Source organism: Leiobunum rupestre, chromosome 3 (assembly GCF_980474605.1).
Source record: "Leiobunum rupestre chromosome 3, qqLeiRupe1.1.hap1, whole genome shotgun sequence".
NCBI classification, from domain to species: Eukaryota; Metazoa; Arthropoda; class Arachnida; order Opiliones; family Sclerosomatidae; genus Leiobunum; species Leiobunum rupestre.
In genome coordinates, this window is record NC_143386.1 from 30,950,299 (window position 1) to 30,969,015 (window position 18,717).

General features: G+C 38.4%; 1 protein-coding gene and 2 pseudogenes across 1 annotated transcript; all 3 read left to right on the forward strand.

Moving 5' to 3' along the window:
* Nucleotides 1-4,888: 4,888 nt before the first annotated feature.
* Nucleotides 4,889-5,522, forward strand: LOC149951469 (neo-calmodulin pseudogene; annotated as a pseudogene).
* Nucleotides 5,523-8,878: 3,356 nt separating this feature from the next.
* Nucleotides 8,879-9,527, forward strand: LOC149951470 (neo-calmodulin pseudogene; annotated as a pseudogene).
* Nucleotides 9,528-13,929: 4,402 nt separating this feature from the next.
* On the forward strand, nucleotides 13,930-18,208 carry ScsbetaA (Succinyl-coenzyme A synthetase beta subunit, ADP-forming). The gene is made up of 9 exons (XM_090168065.1): nucleotides 13,930-14,154; nucleotides 14,233-14,386; nucleotides 14,564-14,663; nucleotides 14,750-14,912; nucleotides 14,982-15,249; nucleotides 15,597-15,758; nucleotides 16,922-17,185; nucleotides 17,699-17,787; nucleotides 17,884-18,208. The coding sequence occupies exons 1-9, from the start codon at nucleotides 14,092-14,094 to the stop codon at nucleotides 17,956-17,958; spliced, it is 1,338 nt and encodes a 445-aa protein (XP_090024191.1). The 5' UTR covers nucleotides 13,930-14,091; the 3' UTR covers nucleotides 17,959-18,208.
* Nucleotides 18,209-18,717: the final 509 nt, after the last annotated feature.

An 18,717-nucleotide genomic window follows, 5' to 3' on the forward strand; every position in this document is an offset into this window, starting at 1 on the left:
TTTCAATTCTGATTAATAATTAGAAATAATTAAGTTTTTTCCCGTATAAACCCCATACATTTTGTCTACTAATTTAAAATCCAAATTTAAATTTCTAATAAAACACTTCATTTAGTTAAAACATTTTTCAAGTCTTTTACAGTCAAAACAATACCACGTTCTTTATCACATAGTGGACAGTTTCAGCTTAGATTATTTAGTTTTTGGCAAGAAAGTTGGAGTTGTATTGTTCCCCACCACTGTGCTCGAGAAAGTGTTGTTTTCTTTTGTGAAGAAGCAAGAGCACCAGACTGCATTTAATCTGGGGGTTTCGAACTTTGTTTTTATAAACTTTCATAATTTGGTTTAAAAAAACTTTAAATACACGCTTAAATATAACCTGTTCAGTGATTTGGCTAGAAGTAGTAATACAGAGAGCAAGGACATACTCATAAAAGCGTGATATGTTCTTGGAGGAACAAACACACAAGGAGATCGCAGTTAGCATTTACAACCCTTTTCTTTCGTAAAATTTTATTGTACGCACCTTGCACCTTTACGCAAAACATTTTACGGGTGGGGGAAAGGCATATTTGGAACTTTACCCTTCTGACGGTGGCAGGCGCTAAAGCGTCGAGCCAATGAGAAATGTACAAACGTAAATGCCCGTCTGAAAACGTGTTGAGTGCTCCTTGTGTGGGATGTGTTTGTTGCTCCTAGATTTCAATATAGAAGGGCTCGTCCAATTTCACACGCGCCTCCTGAAACAAAGAAATGCGCGTGTTATCAACTTTAGCCTTACAAATAAAGCTAACATAAACACGTGACTATTTAATTCAGTGACTCACGCATGCGCTTAGGGGAGGATATAAAAAGACAGCGCCATTCATTGAAGCGGAGACGATGAATAACGTGGAACCGGAATAACGTGGAACCTGCAGAAACTGGAATAACGTGGAAAGTTGAAGAAACTGGAATAACGTGGAAAGTTGAAGAAACTGGAATAACGTTTAATCTGTAGAAATTGGAATAACGTTTAAACTGCAGAAACTTGAATAACGTTAAAACTTTAGAAACTGGAATAACGTATAAACTGTGCAAACTGCATAAACTGGAATAACGTGGAAACTAAAGATACTGGAATAACGTGGAAACTGTGGAAACCGGAATAACGTGAAACAGCAATAACGTAGACACTCCAAAAACTGGAATAACGTAGAAACTGCAGAAAGTGGAATAACGTGGAAACTGCAGAAACTGAAATAACCTGGAATGTGCAAAAACGTTTACATTTCTCCAGTTTTTGATCTTTTACACGTTATTCTAGTTTCTTCGCTTTCCATGTTATTTCAATTTTTAAATTTTCCACATGTTGAGACTCAATATGAACTTTCTATATTAATTGCGGATTAAATAATTTCACCTTTCCACCACCAGGTTTACGTTTACAACATATCGTAGTACCTATTAGTAGGCGATTTTGTGATTTAGATTCTATTCCCTTTAAAGAAACACGTTGAAAACAAAAACGTGGATAGTTTCTGATGGACCAGATAATTGTGAAGCTTTGAGATATGGTTTAGGACACTGATCGGCCGAAAGTTGAAAGCTGGGAGTAGCGGTCACGAACCTGTTTTGTGGGTTTTGGTATCATTGACCTCCTTTCAAGAGAAAGAGATAGGAAGAACTCCCGTCTCAAAGAAATGAGAAACCAAGGTCCCCGATGCAATCTAGTGCCAGGAGATTTATTGGAATATGGAATGTTAATAATCTGTGCAGGCGAGAAATGTTGGAAGGCTCGCGATTAAATTGGTCCAAAGTAGGGGTCAAGGTACAAATGCATAAACGGTCGATTGCCTGTTCTCGGACTAAAGGGGCACTCTTTTACCCTAAAAGGTTTTATTCGGTTGCCCCGGGGATGAGATTTACTCTGGCCCATAAACTATTCACTTGATCCGGAGCATAGATAAAATAACTTCGTATATAGATAGGAAACTTCATGGTGTAGAAGTGACGCCAGAATTTTGGCCGACATCTGGTGGCGGCACCGGAATAATATTATTTGGTGAAGTTCGCACTACTCTAAGTACGTACTAGAACCTTGGTGTAACGCAATCCCAATTGCAAATTCTTAAGCGAGCTATATGTATTAAAAGTACTTTTTCTTGAACTGAGAGCAAATTTTAAAAAATAGCACTAAAGAAATAGCATTCAGTAAAGATTTCAAGTTGGTTTTAAACGCTATTTCTGGTATATTTGAAGACATTTACCTTGCAAAACACGTTTATTCCCAAAACTCCGACCTCAATTTTCTCAATATGTTCTACGCTCTTGAGAGCACAGCCAACTGGCGCAGTCACTAGATGTCAGGGCAATCTCGTGAGAGTCAGTTTGCCCCATTGAAGTTTCCTATCTATATACGAAGTTATTTTATCTATCATCCGGAGTATTAGGTCCATTCTTTCTATTGCTCCTCAAAAGCGAGAGTAAAGAGATTTAACTACTTATTCAGAATGTATCGAATGAAATGGCAACAGACGGCCATTTTGAACTATTCGCCACCACAAAAGGGGTGTAAAATCATTAAAATGACGACATGGGGTTACTCTTCTTACTCTACTCCGTATACACAGAACCAGACGAAAAGAAACCACCTAGTGTTTCTACCGTGAAAGCAAAGTAATCCTATAAGACCTCGGAAGATTTTTATAGTTGTGATAAGTTAAGTGCCATCAAGTTTTTGAACTTGGAGAGGCCTACGGGACTTGAGTATCTGCGTAAAAGAACTTTGGTTGGTGGGCCATTTTCATTCACTTGGATTTCAAATATGCGCGAGCATTTGAAGCCTTATGATAGAAATCTTTCCAGAGGTTAATTGTACTGTTTTGTACATAAATTGTGGGCGAAGTGCTTCCTAAGTGAACACGAAGGGGCAGGGCAGCGATGACAAGGTGGGATCAAGGGCATTATGCATTTTCGAAATTTAACCAATCCTGGACTGAATTATGTTCACAGACCGATTCAAAACGGACCAATCAACCTTAGACCATGTAAAATTCAGAGATATAGACGCACTTGGAAAAATTTGGTTGCGGTTAAAGGAAAAGTCGTGGTTCAATTTAATTGATACTAAAGGTTTCTAATAGCGTTTTCCATTGGCCTGATCCGAGCGATCGCGGACTGCTCGTAATTTTATTTCGTTTTCCATTGGGTTGAAAAAACCTGCTCCGAGGGCGAGTTACGTCCTCCGTTGGCGGAATCAGTCGCTCGCGGATCACTCAAAACTGGTCTTTCTTCAGTTACAGAGCAATTTTTTTTTGCTCTCACAAGGATTTCGCGTCGGTCCGAGTAAGAGCAACCTGGAAGGTAAAAAGCTAAGGGGTGTCGGTAGTTAAGGCTTCGCTTGTATGCAATGAAGGAATTTTGCGGTATGTATTATGAACAACTTATATATTTTGTCATGCAACAATTTATTCCACCGAAGTTTATTTTGTGGAAAGCATCGAACGAATAACATTAGCCCTTTATAGATATAGTATTCCTATTCTTTAAGAAGCATTTCGTTCACTTTTGATAATAATTAAATAACAATTAACGTAACATCAATATAAAGCAAATATTGATTGCCTTTATTATATTAAAACCACAAAATGAATTGGCGAAATTTACAAATGACCTTTTAAAACGGCGAATCAATTAACTTATTAACAATAATTCGTATTAACGACCTTTCTTGGCTTCTTCTTGCTGGACTAGCTGGAGAATATTGTCCTCGGGATCGGCATTCGGCAGGTTCTCGATGACAGTATCGTTGGCAACTCTGACTTGATCGGACCTGGCTGCCGATCTACCATCGAATCCGCTGAAGAAATTCGTGGGGTCTCGTGGATCTGGCCCTCCCCAACCAGCACCTCCAAGGTTGAGTTCGAACCCCGTGAAGGTCGTGTAGCTGCGGTCTTGCTGTCTGGATTCGTACAAGGCACCTTCCTCGAGGTAAGGATAGAACAGGTCACCCGGGTTCAACTGAACGACGCAAGACATGGTAGCGGTGTTGAAGCCTTGGCTGTCCGCGAAACCGGTGACCACTTGCTGCCGGTTCTTCCTCAATGAAATGCGAAACCCGACGTTCTCCGCGGACAAGGCGCTGAACGAGAAGAAATACAGACCAGGCCTTGACGCCCGGAAGGCTCCCACATTTCGAATGAGATCGGAATCCGAAGACGTGACCAGCGTCGTGAAGCCGATGTTGGGCTTATTGACGACACCATTAATTGCGGTGAAGGCTGAAAACTGCGCTTTTGAAGGATATACTACGTACAATAACGTGACAAATACCGCAATTGAGTGACAGTACACCATTATGCAACTTAAATTGCAAGAAATAAAAGATATAATTAAAATCATACAGTAATAAAGTGAGCTATTACTTACATTTATAAATATACGTCAGAACTGGAATTAGAAGGCCTACTTAACTGAAGTAGAAAAGCAAGTGTAACAAAACGGGTTCCAACGAGCATTATATATCCTGTGTATAAATTGGTGACTCATTTTGGACTTTGTTTAATAGGCAAAGGTAGAGAAATGCGCACTCTACTTCCTATCAAGTTCTAAAAAAAATCGGAAAAAATTACACATGCAAATATTCTAAAGAAGGAAATGATATCAAGATGTTTTTTTAGAGGTGTCATAATCGAATAATTTAAGTATGAGACCTAAATATACCATAAAAAAAACACAACATTTAGAGAAATGGTTTAGAATACAAAACCCACCCTTCTAACTCTGTATATATATATATATATATATATATATATATATATATATATATATATATATATATATATATATATATATATTTATGTATGGCATGTATTTAATTAGTCGTTCATTTCGGCAGGGTGAACATAGATTCATGTTAAATCTTTGTCCGACTTTTAACAGTTTTTACGATGGTCGAACACCTTACTGAAGATTATATCAACTCCATTAAAGAAGCTTTTTCGTTTTTCGGCAAGGACCGCGATGGCGCCATCCCGACCAAGGAAATCGGGACTGTCATGAGGTCCCTCGGCGGAAACCCGACTGACGCGGAGGTTGAAGCCCTTATCAAGCGAGTAGTTGGCGACCGCGGAGTTTCTGTTGGCCTGTCCGATTTCGTCGTCATGATGGCCGAACATAAAAGCGAGGCCCGCCACACCGAGGAAGAAATCCGCGAAGCTTTCAGAGTTTTCGACAAGGAGGGCAAGGGGTACATCAGCTCGGTTGAGCTCCGGCATTTGATGACCAATCTGGGCGAAAAACTGTCCGACGAAGAAGTTGAGGAGATGATCAGGGCGGCAGATTCTAATGGCGAAGGTCGTGTTGACTACGAAAATTTCGTCTCGATAATTCTGTCCTAACTATAAATCATCTAATTTATCGTCGTCTTTGTCATTTCTGTTGTTGGCTATTAGCTCTTTAAATCTCATTTTTATGTAATTTCGAAATATATTGTACATGTATTGTTTTAGTACTAAATAAATTGTTTAATTTTAAGATGATGATGAACTTTGGTAACCTTTGATAATATTTACTGGACAGTGCTGCAACCAGTGGGTTCGGTTCAGCACTTTTTTTAATATGATTTCGCTGAGGATCTCTGACGAAAACCCTAAGCAGAATTGGGCAAACCCGAGTGAAATTGTGGGAGTGATATTGAGTGAGAGTGAAGCTCTTAAAATCACTAGCGATTAGGCTCATGTCTGACCGTAAGGAATCGGCTAGGTGACGGTAGGAACAATATAGAGCAATAGAAATATGATTGAACTCGACATTTATAACACGATAACACTGACTTTCAAACGCCTCGGGGTAACGACCGTTTCGATACATTTCTCTTCTATATTTAATTTCGTAAGTAAAGTTCATAATTCAGAAAACTATTTGCAGTGGTAAAAGTATCTTGAGATTCATAATTTTTGCGTCAGGAGCTGTTATAAGCTTCGGGTGATGTGGATAAGGTTTCTTATTCCACAGCTAATTTAAAAAAATTATATTAAAATGGGAGTATCATTATTTATTAAGTCCAATTTACGAATAACGATGATAGCGTCTGCATTAGCCGCTACATATCTATGTTTCAATGGCGAACCAAAGGGGGCGTAGCGATAGTTTTCGGTCACGAATAGATTTTAGTTCAATCTTTTTTGGTGCATGAAATAGATCGATAAATTTGCGATGCGTATTTCAATTGCGATTAATAATTAAGAATAATAAAGTTTTCTCCCGTATAAAACCCATACATTTTGTCTACTAATTTAAAATCCCAATTTAAGTTTCTAATAAAACACTCCATTTAGTGCTAAGGCGTCGAGCCAATGAGAAATGTACAAAACGTGAAGAGAAAAGCAATCCGTGCTGGATTAAATACATGTATACAACTTTCAATCGTCCACGAATAAAAACATTTGCGCCTGGCGTACTACATTCGACAAACAGTTGATTAGAAGGTTAACCCAGACATTGGTTCTCTAACCAAGACAAGGCGTTGCCTCTGACACCAGCGTCATGGATTGCAAGAGAAAGCTATCGTGAAGGAGAGAGTCAAAAGTGTTTGCATACTCTATGTAAATGTTGTTTAAGTGAATGCCTTTGTTAAGAAATTGAGACCAGTGATTCGTAGCGATAATGATATTGGAAAGACTCTAACACATGGCTAAGAAACCGTGTTGAGACTCAATATGAACTTTCTATATAAATTGTGGATTTAATAATTTCACCTTTCTACCATCAGGTTTACGTTAACAACAAATCGTAGTACCTATTAGTAGACGACTTTTTGATTCAGATTCTATTCCCTTTAAAGAAACACGTTGAAAACAAAAACGTGGATAGTTTCTGATGGACCAGATAATTGTGAAGCTTTGAGATATGGTTTAGGACACTGATCGGCCGAAAGTTGAAAGCTGGGAGTAGCGGTCACGAACCTGTTTTGTGGGTTTTGGTACCATTGCCTTCCTTCCAAGAGAATGAACTCCCTTCTCAAAGAATTAACAAACCAAGGTCCCTGAAGCAATCGCGTGGCAGATTTATTGGAATATGGAATGTTAGTAATCTGTGCAGGCGAGAAATGTTGGTCTAAAGTAGGGGTCAAGGTACAAATGCATAAACGGACGATTGCCTGTTCTCGGACTAAAGGGGCACTCTTTTTATCCTTAAAGGTTTTATTCAGTTGCCCCGGTGACGAGATTTACTCTGGCCCATAAACTATTCACTTGATCCGGAGTATTAGGTAAATTCTTTTTATTCCTCCTCAAAAGCGAGAGTAAAGATAGTAAACTACTTATTCAGAAAGTATCTAATGAAATGGCCACAGACGCACTTGGAAGAATTCGGTTTCGGTTAATTTAGAAGTCGCTGGTCAATTTCATTGATACTAAAGGTATCTAAGCTATGGTCATGGTGCCAAACAACCTGGGAGACATTGTAAAAGAATAAGGGGTGTCGGCAGTTAAGGCTGTGCTTGTATACAAAGAGGCAATTTTGCGGCATGTATTATGAGGAACTTATATATTTGGTCGTACACCATTTTATCCCGCCGAAGTTTAATTTGTAGAAGGCATCGAACGAATGATATTAACCGTTAAGATATAGTATTGCTGTTCTGTAAGAAGAATTTCGTGTACTTTTGATAATACTTAAATAACAATAACCGTAACATCAATATAAAGCAAATATTGATTACCTTTATTATATTAAAACCACAAAATGAACTGATGACATTTACAAATGACCTTTAAAAACGGGGATTCAATTAACTTATAACATTAATTCGTATTAACGACCTTTCTTGGCTTCTTGCTGGACTAGCTGGAGAATATTGTCCTCGGGATCAGCATTCGGCAGGTTCTCGATGACAGTATCGTTGGCAACTTTGACTTGATCGGACCTTGCTGCCGATCTACCATCGAATCCACTGAAGAAATTCGTGGGGTCTCGTGGATCTGGACCTCCCCAACCAGCACCTCCAAGGTTGAGCTCGAAGCCCGTGAAGGTCGTGTAGCTGCGGTCTTGCTGTCTGGATTCGTACAAGGCACCTTCCTCGAGGTAAGGATAGAACAGGTCACCCGGGTTCAACTGAACGACGCAAGACATGGTAGCGGTGTTGAAGCCTTGGCTGTCCGCGAAACCGCTGACCACTTGCTGCCTGTTCTTCCTCAACGAAATGCGAAAACCGACGTTCTCCGCGGACAAGGCGCTGAATGAGAAGAAGTAGAGACCAGACCTTGACGCCCGGAAGGCTCCGACATTTCGAATGAGATTGGAATCCGAAGACGTGACCAGCGTCGTGAAGCCGATGTTGGGCTTATTGACGACACCATTAATTGCGGTGAAGGCTGAAAACTGCGCTTTTGAAGGATATACTACGTACAATAACGTGACAAATACCGCAATTGAGTGACAGTACACCATTATGCAACTTAAATTGCAAGAGATAAAAGATATAATTAAAATCATACAGTAATAAAGTGAACTATTACTTACATTTATAAATATACGTCAAAACTGGAATTAGAAGGCCTACTTAACTGAAGTAGAACAGCAAGTGTAACAAAGCGGGTTCCAACGAGCATTATATATCCTGTGAATAAATTGGTGACCAATTTTGGACTTTGTTTAATAGGCAAAGGTAGATAAATGCGCACTGTACTTCACCTCAAGTTCTAAAACAAAATAATAAATCGGAAAAAATAATACAAGCAAATATTCTAAAGAAGGAAATGATATCAAGATGTTTTTTAGAGGTGTCATAATTTAATAATATAAGTATGAGACTTAAATATACAATCTAAAAAACAATTCAAACCACAATAGAGAAATGGTCAACAATAAACAAACCCCCCTCGGTATATATACGTATGGCATGTTTTTAATTTGTCATTATTTTCGTCATTGGGAATATCGGTTCATGCTAAGCCTTTGTCCGATTTTAAACTGTATTTACTATGGTCGAACACCTTACTGAAGATTATATTAACTCCATTAGAGAAGCTTTCTCGTTCTTCGACAAGGACCGCGATGGCGCCATTCCGACCAAGGAAATCGGGACTGTCATGAGGTCCCTCGGCGGAAACCCGACTGACGCGGAGGTTGAAGCCCTAATCAAGCGAGTAGTTGGCGACCGCGGAGTTTCTGTTGGCCTGTCCGATTTCGTCGTCATGATGGCCGAACATAAAAGCGATGCGAGCCACACCGAGGAAGAAATCCGCGAAGCGTTCAGAGTTTTCGACAAGGAGGGCAAGGGGTACATCAGCTCGGTTGAGCTCCGGCATTTGATGACCAATCTGGGCGAAAAACTGTCCGACGAAGAAGTTGAGGAGATGATCAGGGCTGCGGATTCTAATGGCGAAGGTCGTGTTGACTACGAACATTTTGTCTCAATAATTCTGTCCTAACTATAAATTTCATCTAATTTCTCGTCAGCTTAATTTGCCGTTACTGTTGTTGGCTATTAGCTCTTTAAATCTCATTTTTATGTAATTTCGAAATATATTTTACATGTATTGTTTTAAGACTAAATAAATGGTTTAATATGAAGATGATGAACTTGGCAACCTTTGATAATATGGGCACGTGACCGTGGTGTAACAAGGGGGTTAGGGGCCGCACTTTCTAGGGTTATATTTAGCCGAGAATACCTGACCAAAAACGTCAGGGATCAGCCCAGTTGGCAACCCTTGGTACATATGGTCCGTAAATGACAGTTGGTGCAAAATAGAGAAGTAGAAATTTAATCTCGCGATACGTTAGGTCAACTAATATCCGGTCATTTTATGAGCTTAGCCTAGTCGGAAATATATAAGAATCCCATACTAGATGGTAGGATGAAAGTGCAATATTTGACGGGTAAAAATTACCAACAGAGTTGCGGTCTTCAGCTTTAACTATAAAATCAGAGGTTCAAAGTTAAATTGGCCACATACGAGGGCTCTAAAAGAAATGGCCTTGTTTCGATACATTAGTAACATATCCCATTGCGCATTGTAGTCGAAGCGGAAACGTGTATCTAATGGAGTGGCGTAGGTTTGAATCCCGGCGTAGAACAAATGTAGCAACGACCTTCCAAAATGATTGAACTTGACATTTATAACATGAAAACACTAGCTGTTAATCGACGAAATTGTATTAGGGCCTCGTAGAAGCTACAGTTTCTATTTCTAGACAATATTTCCTTTCGTAGGAAATGATCAGAAAACTATTTGCAGTGGTAAAAGCGAGGGGCTAACCACTCTTAGAAAAGCTGTACACCGGATTACGCTAAGATTACCACTGCCAAAGGCAGGGACTTCAAAGATTACGCGTAATCCCATTCAAAGGTACGGCTCTGTACACCGATTACTCGGAGTGATCAGCCCCTCGGGTAAAAGTAACATGAGATTTGTATTTTTGGTCGGGAGTTGTTATAAACCTCTGGTGACTTTTATAGTTAATCCCCTTGGTCTTAAGAAAGTGGAAGATTAGATAAGATTTATTACTTTAGTGTATTTGATTGTTAAGCATTTTGATAGTAACAATTTTTCAATATTGGATAAACGAACTACAGTAGATGACAGTTACGTATCCAAACGTTTAACGCTATGGCCTCATCAGGAAACCATAACGCGTCCTAGGTCAAAGTATGGATAGCTGATGGTCTCATACGATTTTGGGGGACCTTCTAGAAGCGCAGGTGTGTTTTGTTATACTATTTTCTTAGTACAAGTGAGAATGACTTCAGTACAAAAATTTTTAATTATGTACATTAGCCAATGATACTATCGTCGCATATATTTCGTAGCGAAACATACGGGCTGGGTGATCAGTGTGAAAGAGTGTCACATGGTCGGTGTAAGAAATAAATATGACCACAAGTAACAATTTTATTACGATACTCAAGGCTTCTACAATAATCTGTAAAAACCGAATGGATTTCGATGAAAATTTCAGGATCGAAGGAGTAAGTTATCATAGTATTTTACCTCCCAGAAATTCAGAAGATTTCCATGTCAGCATCTTAAAAAAAAAGGCCCTGCACAGAAAGTATGAAATTTAATATATATTGAAAGCAAATAGTCCAATTTCGGTGAAATTTCCTGTTGTCAGAACTTCACAAGTGAAAACACCAATTTTCACGTTTCCAGATGTCAATAAAATCTCCTTCAGCGGGAAGGATGAAAGGTGGTCAAATTGAATAACGCTAGATTTCCGCCGTGTAACTATTTGCTACCGAAAGTTACGCCTTCATTCGGTTGTTGTCGAAAACTTATAGATAGGTAACGTATGAGCAGACGCTATTAGATTAAGGAATTTTGATGGTACGCAGATATACGTATTAGAGGGTTATGAATTAGTACGGGTAAAAGAGGCCCAAAAAGAGCTCTCCAGCGGCAAAATTCGTCCCAACTTGCAATGTGGCCTAAAAATTCTATTTTGATGTCTACTTTGAGGATCCGATGAGTCCGCAGCGATGCAAGGTGGACAACACAGTTTTTGGGGGGGGGGGGGGGATCTTACGTATTATTTTGTGCCGAATCGAATGAGACCAGCCGCAATTCCGTAGGATGAATCGTTTCCGAGCTATAACGAAATATGTGTGGTTGGTCCTGGCCAAATGGTTGATATACCCTTTCAACATTTAGTGAAATTCCGAAAAAAAACCTTTGTTTAGTGTACCTTTGGTCATACCTCCGAAACTATTAGTCCCAGCGATCCGCGGCGTATCTCATTCGACTCAACGTTAAAACATACTACAGAAACGATACCCAACTTGACCGGATTGCTAAATTTTACATTTGGGGATTTTTTTTTTCATATTAGAGAAAAAAACACGTGATTCAGTACAAATTCGGCCATACCTCAGAAACGGTTCATCCTACGGGTATGTGGTTGGTCGCATTCGACCCAGGGTGAAATGTACCATCGGGAACAACACCAAACACGGCTCAATTTGGTGAAAGCAAATTTAGGGGGCAACTGCCCCCTCCTCAATAAGCCACCAGTAGGGCTTCTTGTTGAGCATCAAAAACAGATTACAGAGTAAAGGTGGAAAAAAAAAACAATAACGAGAAAAAAAAGTTATAATTAATTCAAATGAGAAGCAATGAATATAACAATTAAATAGTAATGGTAAATTGTGCGATTAAGAATAAGCTAGTATAAAGAGAAAATATACTAAATTTAAACCATATAACAAATTTAGGGGAGAACTTTTATGGAAATAGTTAAAAAAAAGTTATAAACATTTCAATTATGAAGCATTGACTAAGGACAAAATGTAATGAAAAACATAGGAAAACACATTTAATATTAGAGATTATAGGAGCAAATTGTATAGACTAGATTAAAATTCATATAACAAATTTAGGGGGTGAATATTTTACGTAAATGGTCAGAGACTTGGCGGCGAAATGTGTGTCTATTAGGTATTGATACGATATCATTGGGTAAAGAGTTCCAATCATTTATGACCCCACAAGAAAAATGATTTTGTCGTTGAGAGGAAGAGACTCTAGGCTTGGCTAGCTTTAGGGTGTGACCGCGGGTACGAGTGAGGTTAACGGAAAATAAATCAGAAAAGTTTAGCAATAAGTTGTTGTAGAAAAAGTCGTGGAGCAAGCAGAGATTGTTAATACGATGACGCAGGTGAACAGGGTCGATACGAAGCAAACGCAGGCGAGTGGTGGCAGGGAGACGAGAAATTTTGTGGGAGAGTTTAGTAAAATAATTTTGGGCTTTCTGGAGGGCAAGTATGTCTGATTGAAGGTGGGGTTTCAGACTGGGGAGCAGAAATCCAAGTGGGGAAGTACCAGGGAGTTATAGAGAGTCTGGATAGGTTTGGGGGAGCGAAAGAGTAGGTTACGACGGATTACACCAGTGGTAGAACGAATTTTTTTAGACACTTTGTTAACTTGATTAGAAAAACGCAACGAGGGATCAACCATTACACCAAGATCACGCTCTGAGAGCGTGGTTTTAATTGGGGCACCATTAATGCTGTAGACAATATTTGGGTTAGATTTACCAAGGTTTAAAACGGAGCATTTGTCAGTATTGAAGGAGAGACCCTTGGAGGTAGCCCAAGAGACAACAGCATCAATATCTGATTGCAGTTTGAGGCAATCAGCGGAAGTTTTAATACACATATACAATTTAGTGTCGTCAGCGAAAAGGACAACGAAAGCCTCGCGAACAGCTTGAGGGAGAGAGTTTATTAGTACATTAAAAAGCAGGGGTCCCAGAATTGAGCCCTGGGGAACCCCCGAGTGAATAGCCGACCAATCTGACTCCTCACCATGAATCACAACGCGTTGTCGGCGGTTGGATAGATAGTTTGTGATCCAAGCAAGCGCATCGCCACAAACTCCAGCATCACGCAGAGCAGAGAGGATGGCAGCGTGGGGGAGGGAATCAAAGGCTTTAGCGAAGTCGAGAAAAATCACATCGACGCTAAAGCCCTGATCAAGCCAAATTACCAGTGATTAGTAGCGGAAATGAGATTAGATAGGCAAGAGCGCTTCGGGAGAAAACCATGTTGAGCATTAGCAAAGAAGTTGGTGGAGTGAAGAAAAAGACTAAGCTGATCAAAGACAAGGTATTCCGGTAATTTAGGTACCTGGTTTAATACACTAATAGGACGAAAGTTTTGGGTGAGGGAACGGGAACCATTTTTATGAATAGGCGTGACATTGGCTCCTTCCAGGAAGGAGGAAGGGTACAACTAGAAAAGGAAAAGGAGATAAGCAAGTAGAGGGGAAAAGCGAGAGACTGAACGCAATTACCCCGCATCGCTGCGGACTCATCGGATCCTCAAAGTAGACATCAAAATAGAATTTTTAGGCCACATTGCAAGTTGGGACGAATTTTGCCGGTGATCTACCCTCTTTTACCCGTACTAAATGGTTAACACAGAAACGTCAACGAATGAGATGGCCGCTGTAGCGCGAGAGATCAAAGTTGGCCGTGGTGTCGCTAATGCTGTCGTCTGCTTGATTGTGTGGTCAGAGGACGGGTTGCTGTAGAGGTCACTTTCATTTCCTTCTAGACCAGTAATATTTTACAGACTTGCAGAAAATTAAACTTTCTCGTTGAGATATGGCATCTTTCTTGCATAAAAGCCTAAAAGGCGCGGAAAGGATACTTTCCGGATCTCTTAAAGTAAAAAAATAATATGATAACAAGAGTAAGATTTGCAAATGATGTAAATAAAAATCTTATCAAGTAAATGATTTCCAGGTTAACAATGCTCTTGCAAGTGTTCAACCACGTCGAAATCTTAACGTTCACGAACATGTTGGTATCAAAATACTTTCAGAAGCGGGGATTAACGTACCAAAGTTTGGAGTTGCATATAGTCCACAAGAAGCAAAAGATGTTGCTACGAAACTTAGTAAGTAGTATTAGTAAACCTTCGTGGGTGTAGGTTTAAATAATTAGGAAACATTTAGTTATGTAATTTACTGTAAATATTACTCATAATAATTTTCAGGTATAATAGTAAGCCCATCTAAATAGTGAAATAGCAAAATTTTGCGCTTGTGAAACTATATAAACAAACATTTTATAGCTACAACTGACTACGTTATTAAGGCACAAGTCTTAGCTGGGGGTAGAGGAAAAGGTCATTTTGATAGTGGATTGAAAGGAGGAGTGAAAATTGTGTTCTCGTATGTATTTTGAGAAAAATTTTACACATTTTTACCTTTATACATGAAAAAAATGTAAATATATTTACTCAAAAATATTATTCAAGTCCTGAAGAAGTTATGCAGATTGCAAAACAAATGATTGGATTTAATCTTCACACTAAACAAACTGGAACAGAGGGAAGGATATGCAATGCTGTTATGATTACAGAACGCCTTTATCCGAGGCGGGAATATTATTTTGCAATCATGATGGAAAGGGAATATAGTGTATGTTATTGTTTAAATTTGATTATTTAATAATGTTAAGGAAATCTGTTCATCATTTCCATTTTGCAGGGTCCTGTTATTATTGCCAGCTCGCAAGGAGGTGTTAATATAGAAGAAGTAGCCAAAGAAACTCCCGATGCAATCATTACTGAACCCATAAATATAAATACCGGAGTTGATGATGCACAAGGGCAAAGAATTGCTGAACGCCTTGGTTTTCAAAAATCAAATATTCCCGAGGCAATTGATACAATGAAAAAGCTTTACGAAGTGTTCACTAAGAAAGACGCAACCATGATCGAAATTAATCCTATGGTAGAAGATGCTTCTGGAAAAGGTATTATATCTGCGAGACACCCTACATAACCATGCATTATAATGGCTGAGTTCAGTAACTCTCAACGAAGTATCCGCTAAAATATTTTTGTTGAGGCCGTGTGCTTTTTATGCTTGTTGTAAAATATCGTCTGCAGCTAGCCTTACTCCGTGTTGCGACGTCACTTGACCATTGAGCAACGGAAAAACCTGCTCTTACAGCCGATGATTTTGTTGCTCAACAGAAGGGCAAAGTGACGTCAAAACCGGAAGTCAACAAACACGTTCAATAGAAAACCGCTGACCGTTGAGCTCAGCTCTGTGCATTTTTAGAGTTATTGAATGCAGCCAATGAGTTTTCTTTCTTAGTTTATTGTCTAGATGCCAAATGTCGCTTTGATGATAATGCGAGCTTCCGTCAAAAGGATTTGTTTGACCTTAGAGATTGGACTCAACAAGATCCAAGGGAAAAAGAAGCAAGCCAATATAATCTAAATTACATCCATTTGGATGGAGATATTGGGTGCCTTGGTAAGCTTTTAATTTTATTAAGGGGCTAATAACGAATTACTTAACGCAATATATAGATTTTTTTGAGACCCCATCTACCCTTCGTAACTTAAGAATCCATAGGTGTTTTTATAAATTAGCGGGGCCTTCTTGTTTGAATGTAGCTACTATGTCACAACTTAATCTTTGGTAATATTATGAGCGCGCTTATTGTTGCGAGAAACCTTGTGTTTTCACGTGTGCATGCAAACCGTGTGTTAAAACTATTCTAATGAAACTATGACATCGTGAAGTAAGAGCAACATAAAAACAAGTTTAGGAATAACTAATGGAAAACCCTCCTTCAATTAATTAACAAATACCAGTTGCTCATTAAGATATGAGTATTCATCTTTCAATGGTTTTTATTGATAGACATATGACAACGTGTAATTTCATTAATATATGTTTCACAAGGCACAGCTTTATTAGTGTATTCTTCGCATGCGAGATTTGTACATGCGCTAGAAAAACCTATATTCCTCTGGCGACTGAAGCGCACGCTCGTAAACTTAAAAAAGTAAGAGACGGTGATGTAAGAGCAACATTTAAGCAAGGTCTCATTACTTTATAGAAAGACCTATAAAATTGTAAAACATTAAAATAAGGGGTAATAAATCATAATAAAGTTAGACTTGTGGTTGTAACTAAATTGTTTGGTTTCCATTCTGTTGGTTTGTGGGTAAAACTTAAAGGGTAACTGATAAAATCTTTAATCCATTTTAATTTTCCATTGGATGCTGCTGATTTTCGTGCCCCATTTAGTTTCACCTTCGCACTATAAGTAAAAAGGGGGTGGATTTTTAATGAAGTTTTAGGTTCTCAGGAATTGCAATAAATTTCACCCACAAACCTTCAATAATAATGATAAAATGTTTTTTTTATTGGATCACCATAATCTGTTAAATTATTAAATTACATTGAAAATTAGGACCATTTAAACTCTAGAAAGCTTATCATACTGCTCACACAAATTATAAAGTCTTAAATAGCGACTTAAAATTAAAATAATTTATAATTTACGTTCCAGTATGTAATGTATGATATGTGTCATATAAGCGACTTTTACATTTAATAACGCTTTTACTGTCTTATGTAACTTTGCGAATGGCCTATAAAGCTATATTATATTAATTTTATAATAGTTAATGGTGCTGGACTTGCAATGGCAACTATGGATATCATTAAACTTCATGGTGGAAGCCCAGCAAACTTTTTAGATGTTGGCGGTGGAGCGTCAGCTGAGCAGGTTACCGCTGCTTTTAAGTTGATTACTTCATCACCAAAGGTTCAAGCCATTCTTGTCAATATTTTTGGAGGCATAATGAGATGCGACGTAATCGCTGAAGGCATAATAATGGCAGCAGAAACGTTGGACCTTAAAATTCCAATTGTAGTACGACTTCAAGGTATTTATTAGTTACTGAAAATTTATAAATGACTTAAGTAAATGAACCAAAGATATCAGTCCGCTATATTGGCCATGTTGGAGACCATAGTTTAAAGCATTCTTGAAAATTTCACGCTCCAAGTGGCTATCGAGCCTAAGTTTTATTATCGCCACCTACTGAGAAAACAGCTAAGCACTGTACTGATGTTACCCATTGTTAGGCTTAAGTTACATTTCAATGGATAAAGTCTTTACATAATTTTTCAAAATGCGCGCTCATGATTTTTCACATTATTTTTAGAGCGCACGCTTAAAAATCACAGAATGATATACAGAGTTTACTAGGGAGTATAATACCAACAATTTTATAGTACAATTTATCGTGGGAGTAAATGAGGCTGTACATTAGCTTCGTTTTAACTAGATTTTCATAAAGAAAATGCCTCCCAGTTTTCAGGTCAATTCCAATAATTTCGGTTCATTTACTTCTGCTTAAACTTGAATTTGTTATTAATAATTTCCTCATATTTAGGTACCCAAGTCGAAGATGCAAAGGCGCTTATTGCCACGAGCAAATTGAGGATTCTTGCTTGCGATAATCTAGATGAAGCTGCTAATATGGTTTGTATTTTCTTTCAAATATTTGCAAGGCAATTTTTGATTTTAATGATTAGTTAAAAAGTTGGTTTTCTGTTTGTAATGCTCTTTTTCATGCAGGTTGTAAGGCTTTCCACGATTGTTGGTTTAGCGAAATCCGCATCTATAAATGTCAAGTTTGAACTTCCAATTTAATTTGGTTGTGTACGTGCAATACCAGTATCCCCGTAAAAGCTTTCGTTAATTTTAATATGCATTGTGTAGTGTAAATGCAATGAAATCTTCACAATTTTTAATTTTTTTTGGCTTAAACGTTTATACTATTACATTTAACGATTGTAACAATTAGGTAGTGATTCGTATAAATTTATATAAAAAAAAATACCCCTGTATATATCTATGTATATCTAAAATACGTATTAATTTATTCAATTGAAATTATAAAAGTGAAGAATGTTAAATAAATTTTTTTCGAATACAAAGTATGTCATTTGACACAGATGTTTATGGAGATCAAGTCAGACAAATCAAAATAATAATAAAATATAGATGTGACCATTAAATTGGGAACATAGCTGCACACCAAGGTCTCGGGCTCAGTCTCACCAAACGTTTTGTTTGACCTTCAGACATGGGTAAAATCGCTAGTGATATTTAGAGTTTCACTTTCACTCAAGAGTGGGAGTGGAACCTAGGAGCAACAAACACAACACCCCACCACGGACCCCACACTAGGAGAACGCAGCCCGTGGATTTTCTTGTGTACATTTTTCATTGGCTAGACGCTTTAGCGCCTGCTGCCGTCGGAAGGGGAAAATTCAGAAATTGTCTCCCCCCCACGCCCGTAAAACGTTCAGCGTAAAGGCTCGTGACGCTCGTCCAATGAAATTCGTACACAACCCTTCGTTAGCGTGTTTAAAGGCTAGCTGCGTTCTCCTTGTGTTTGTTGCTCCT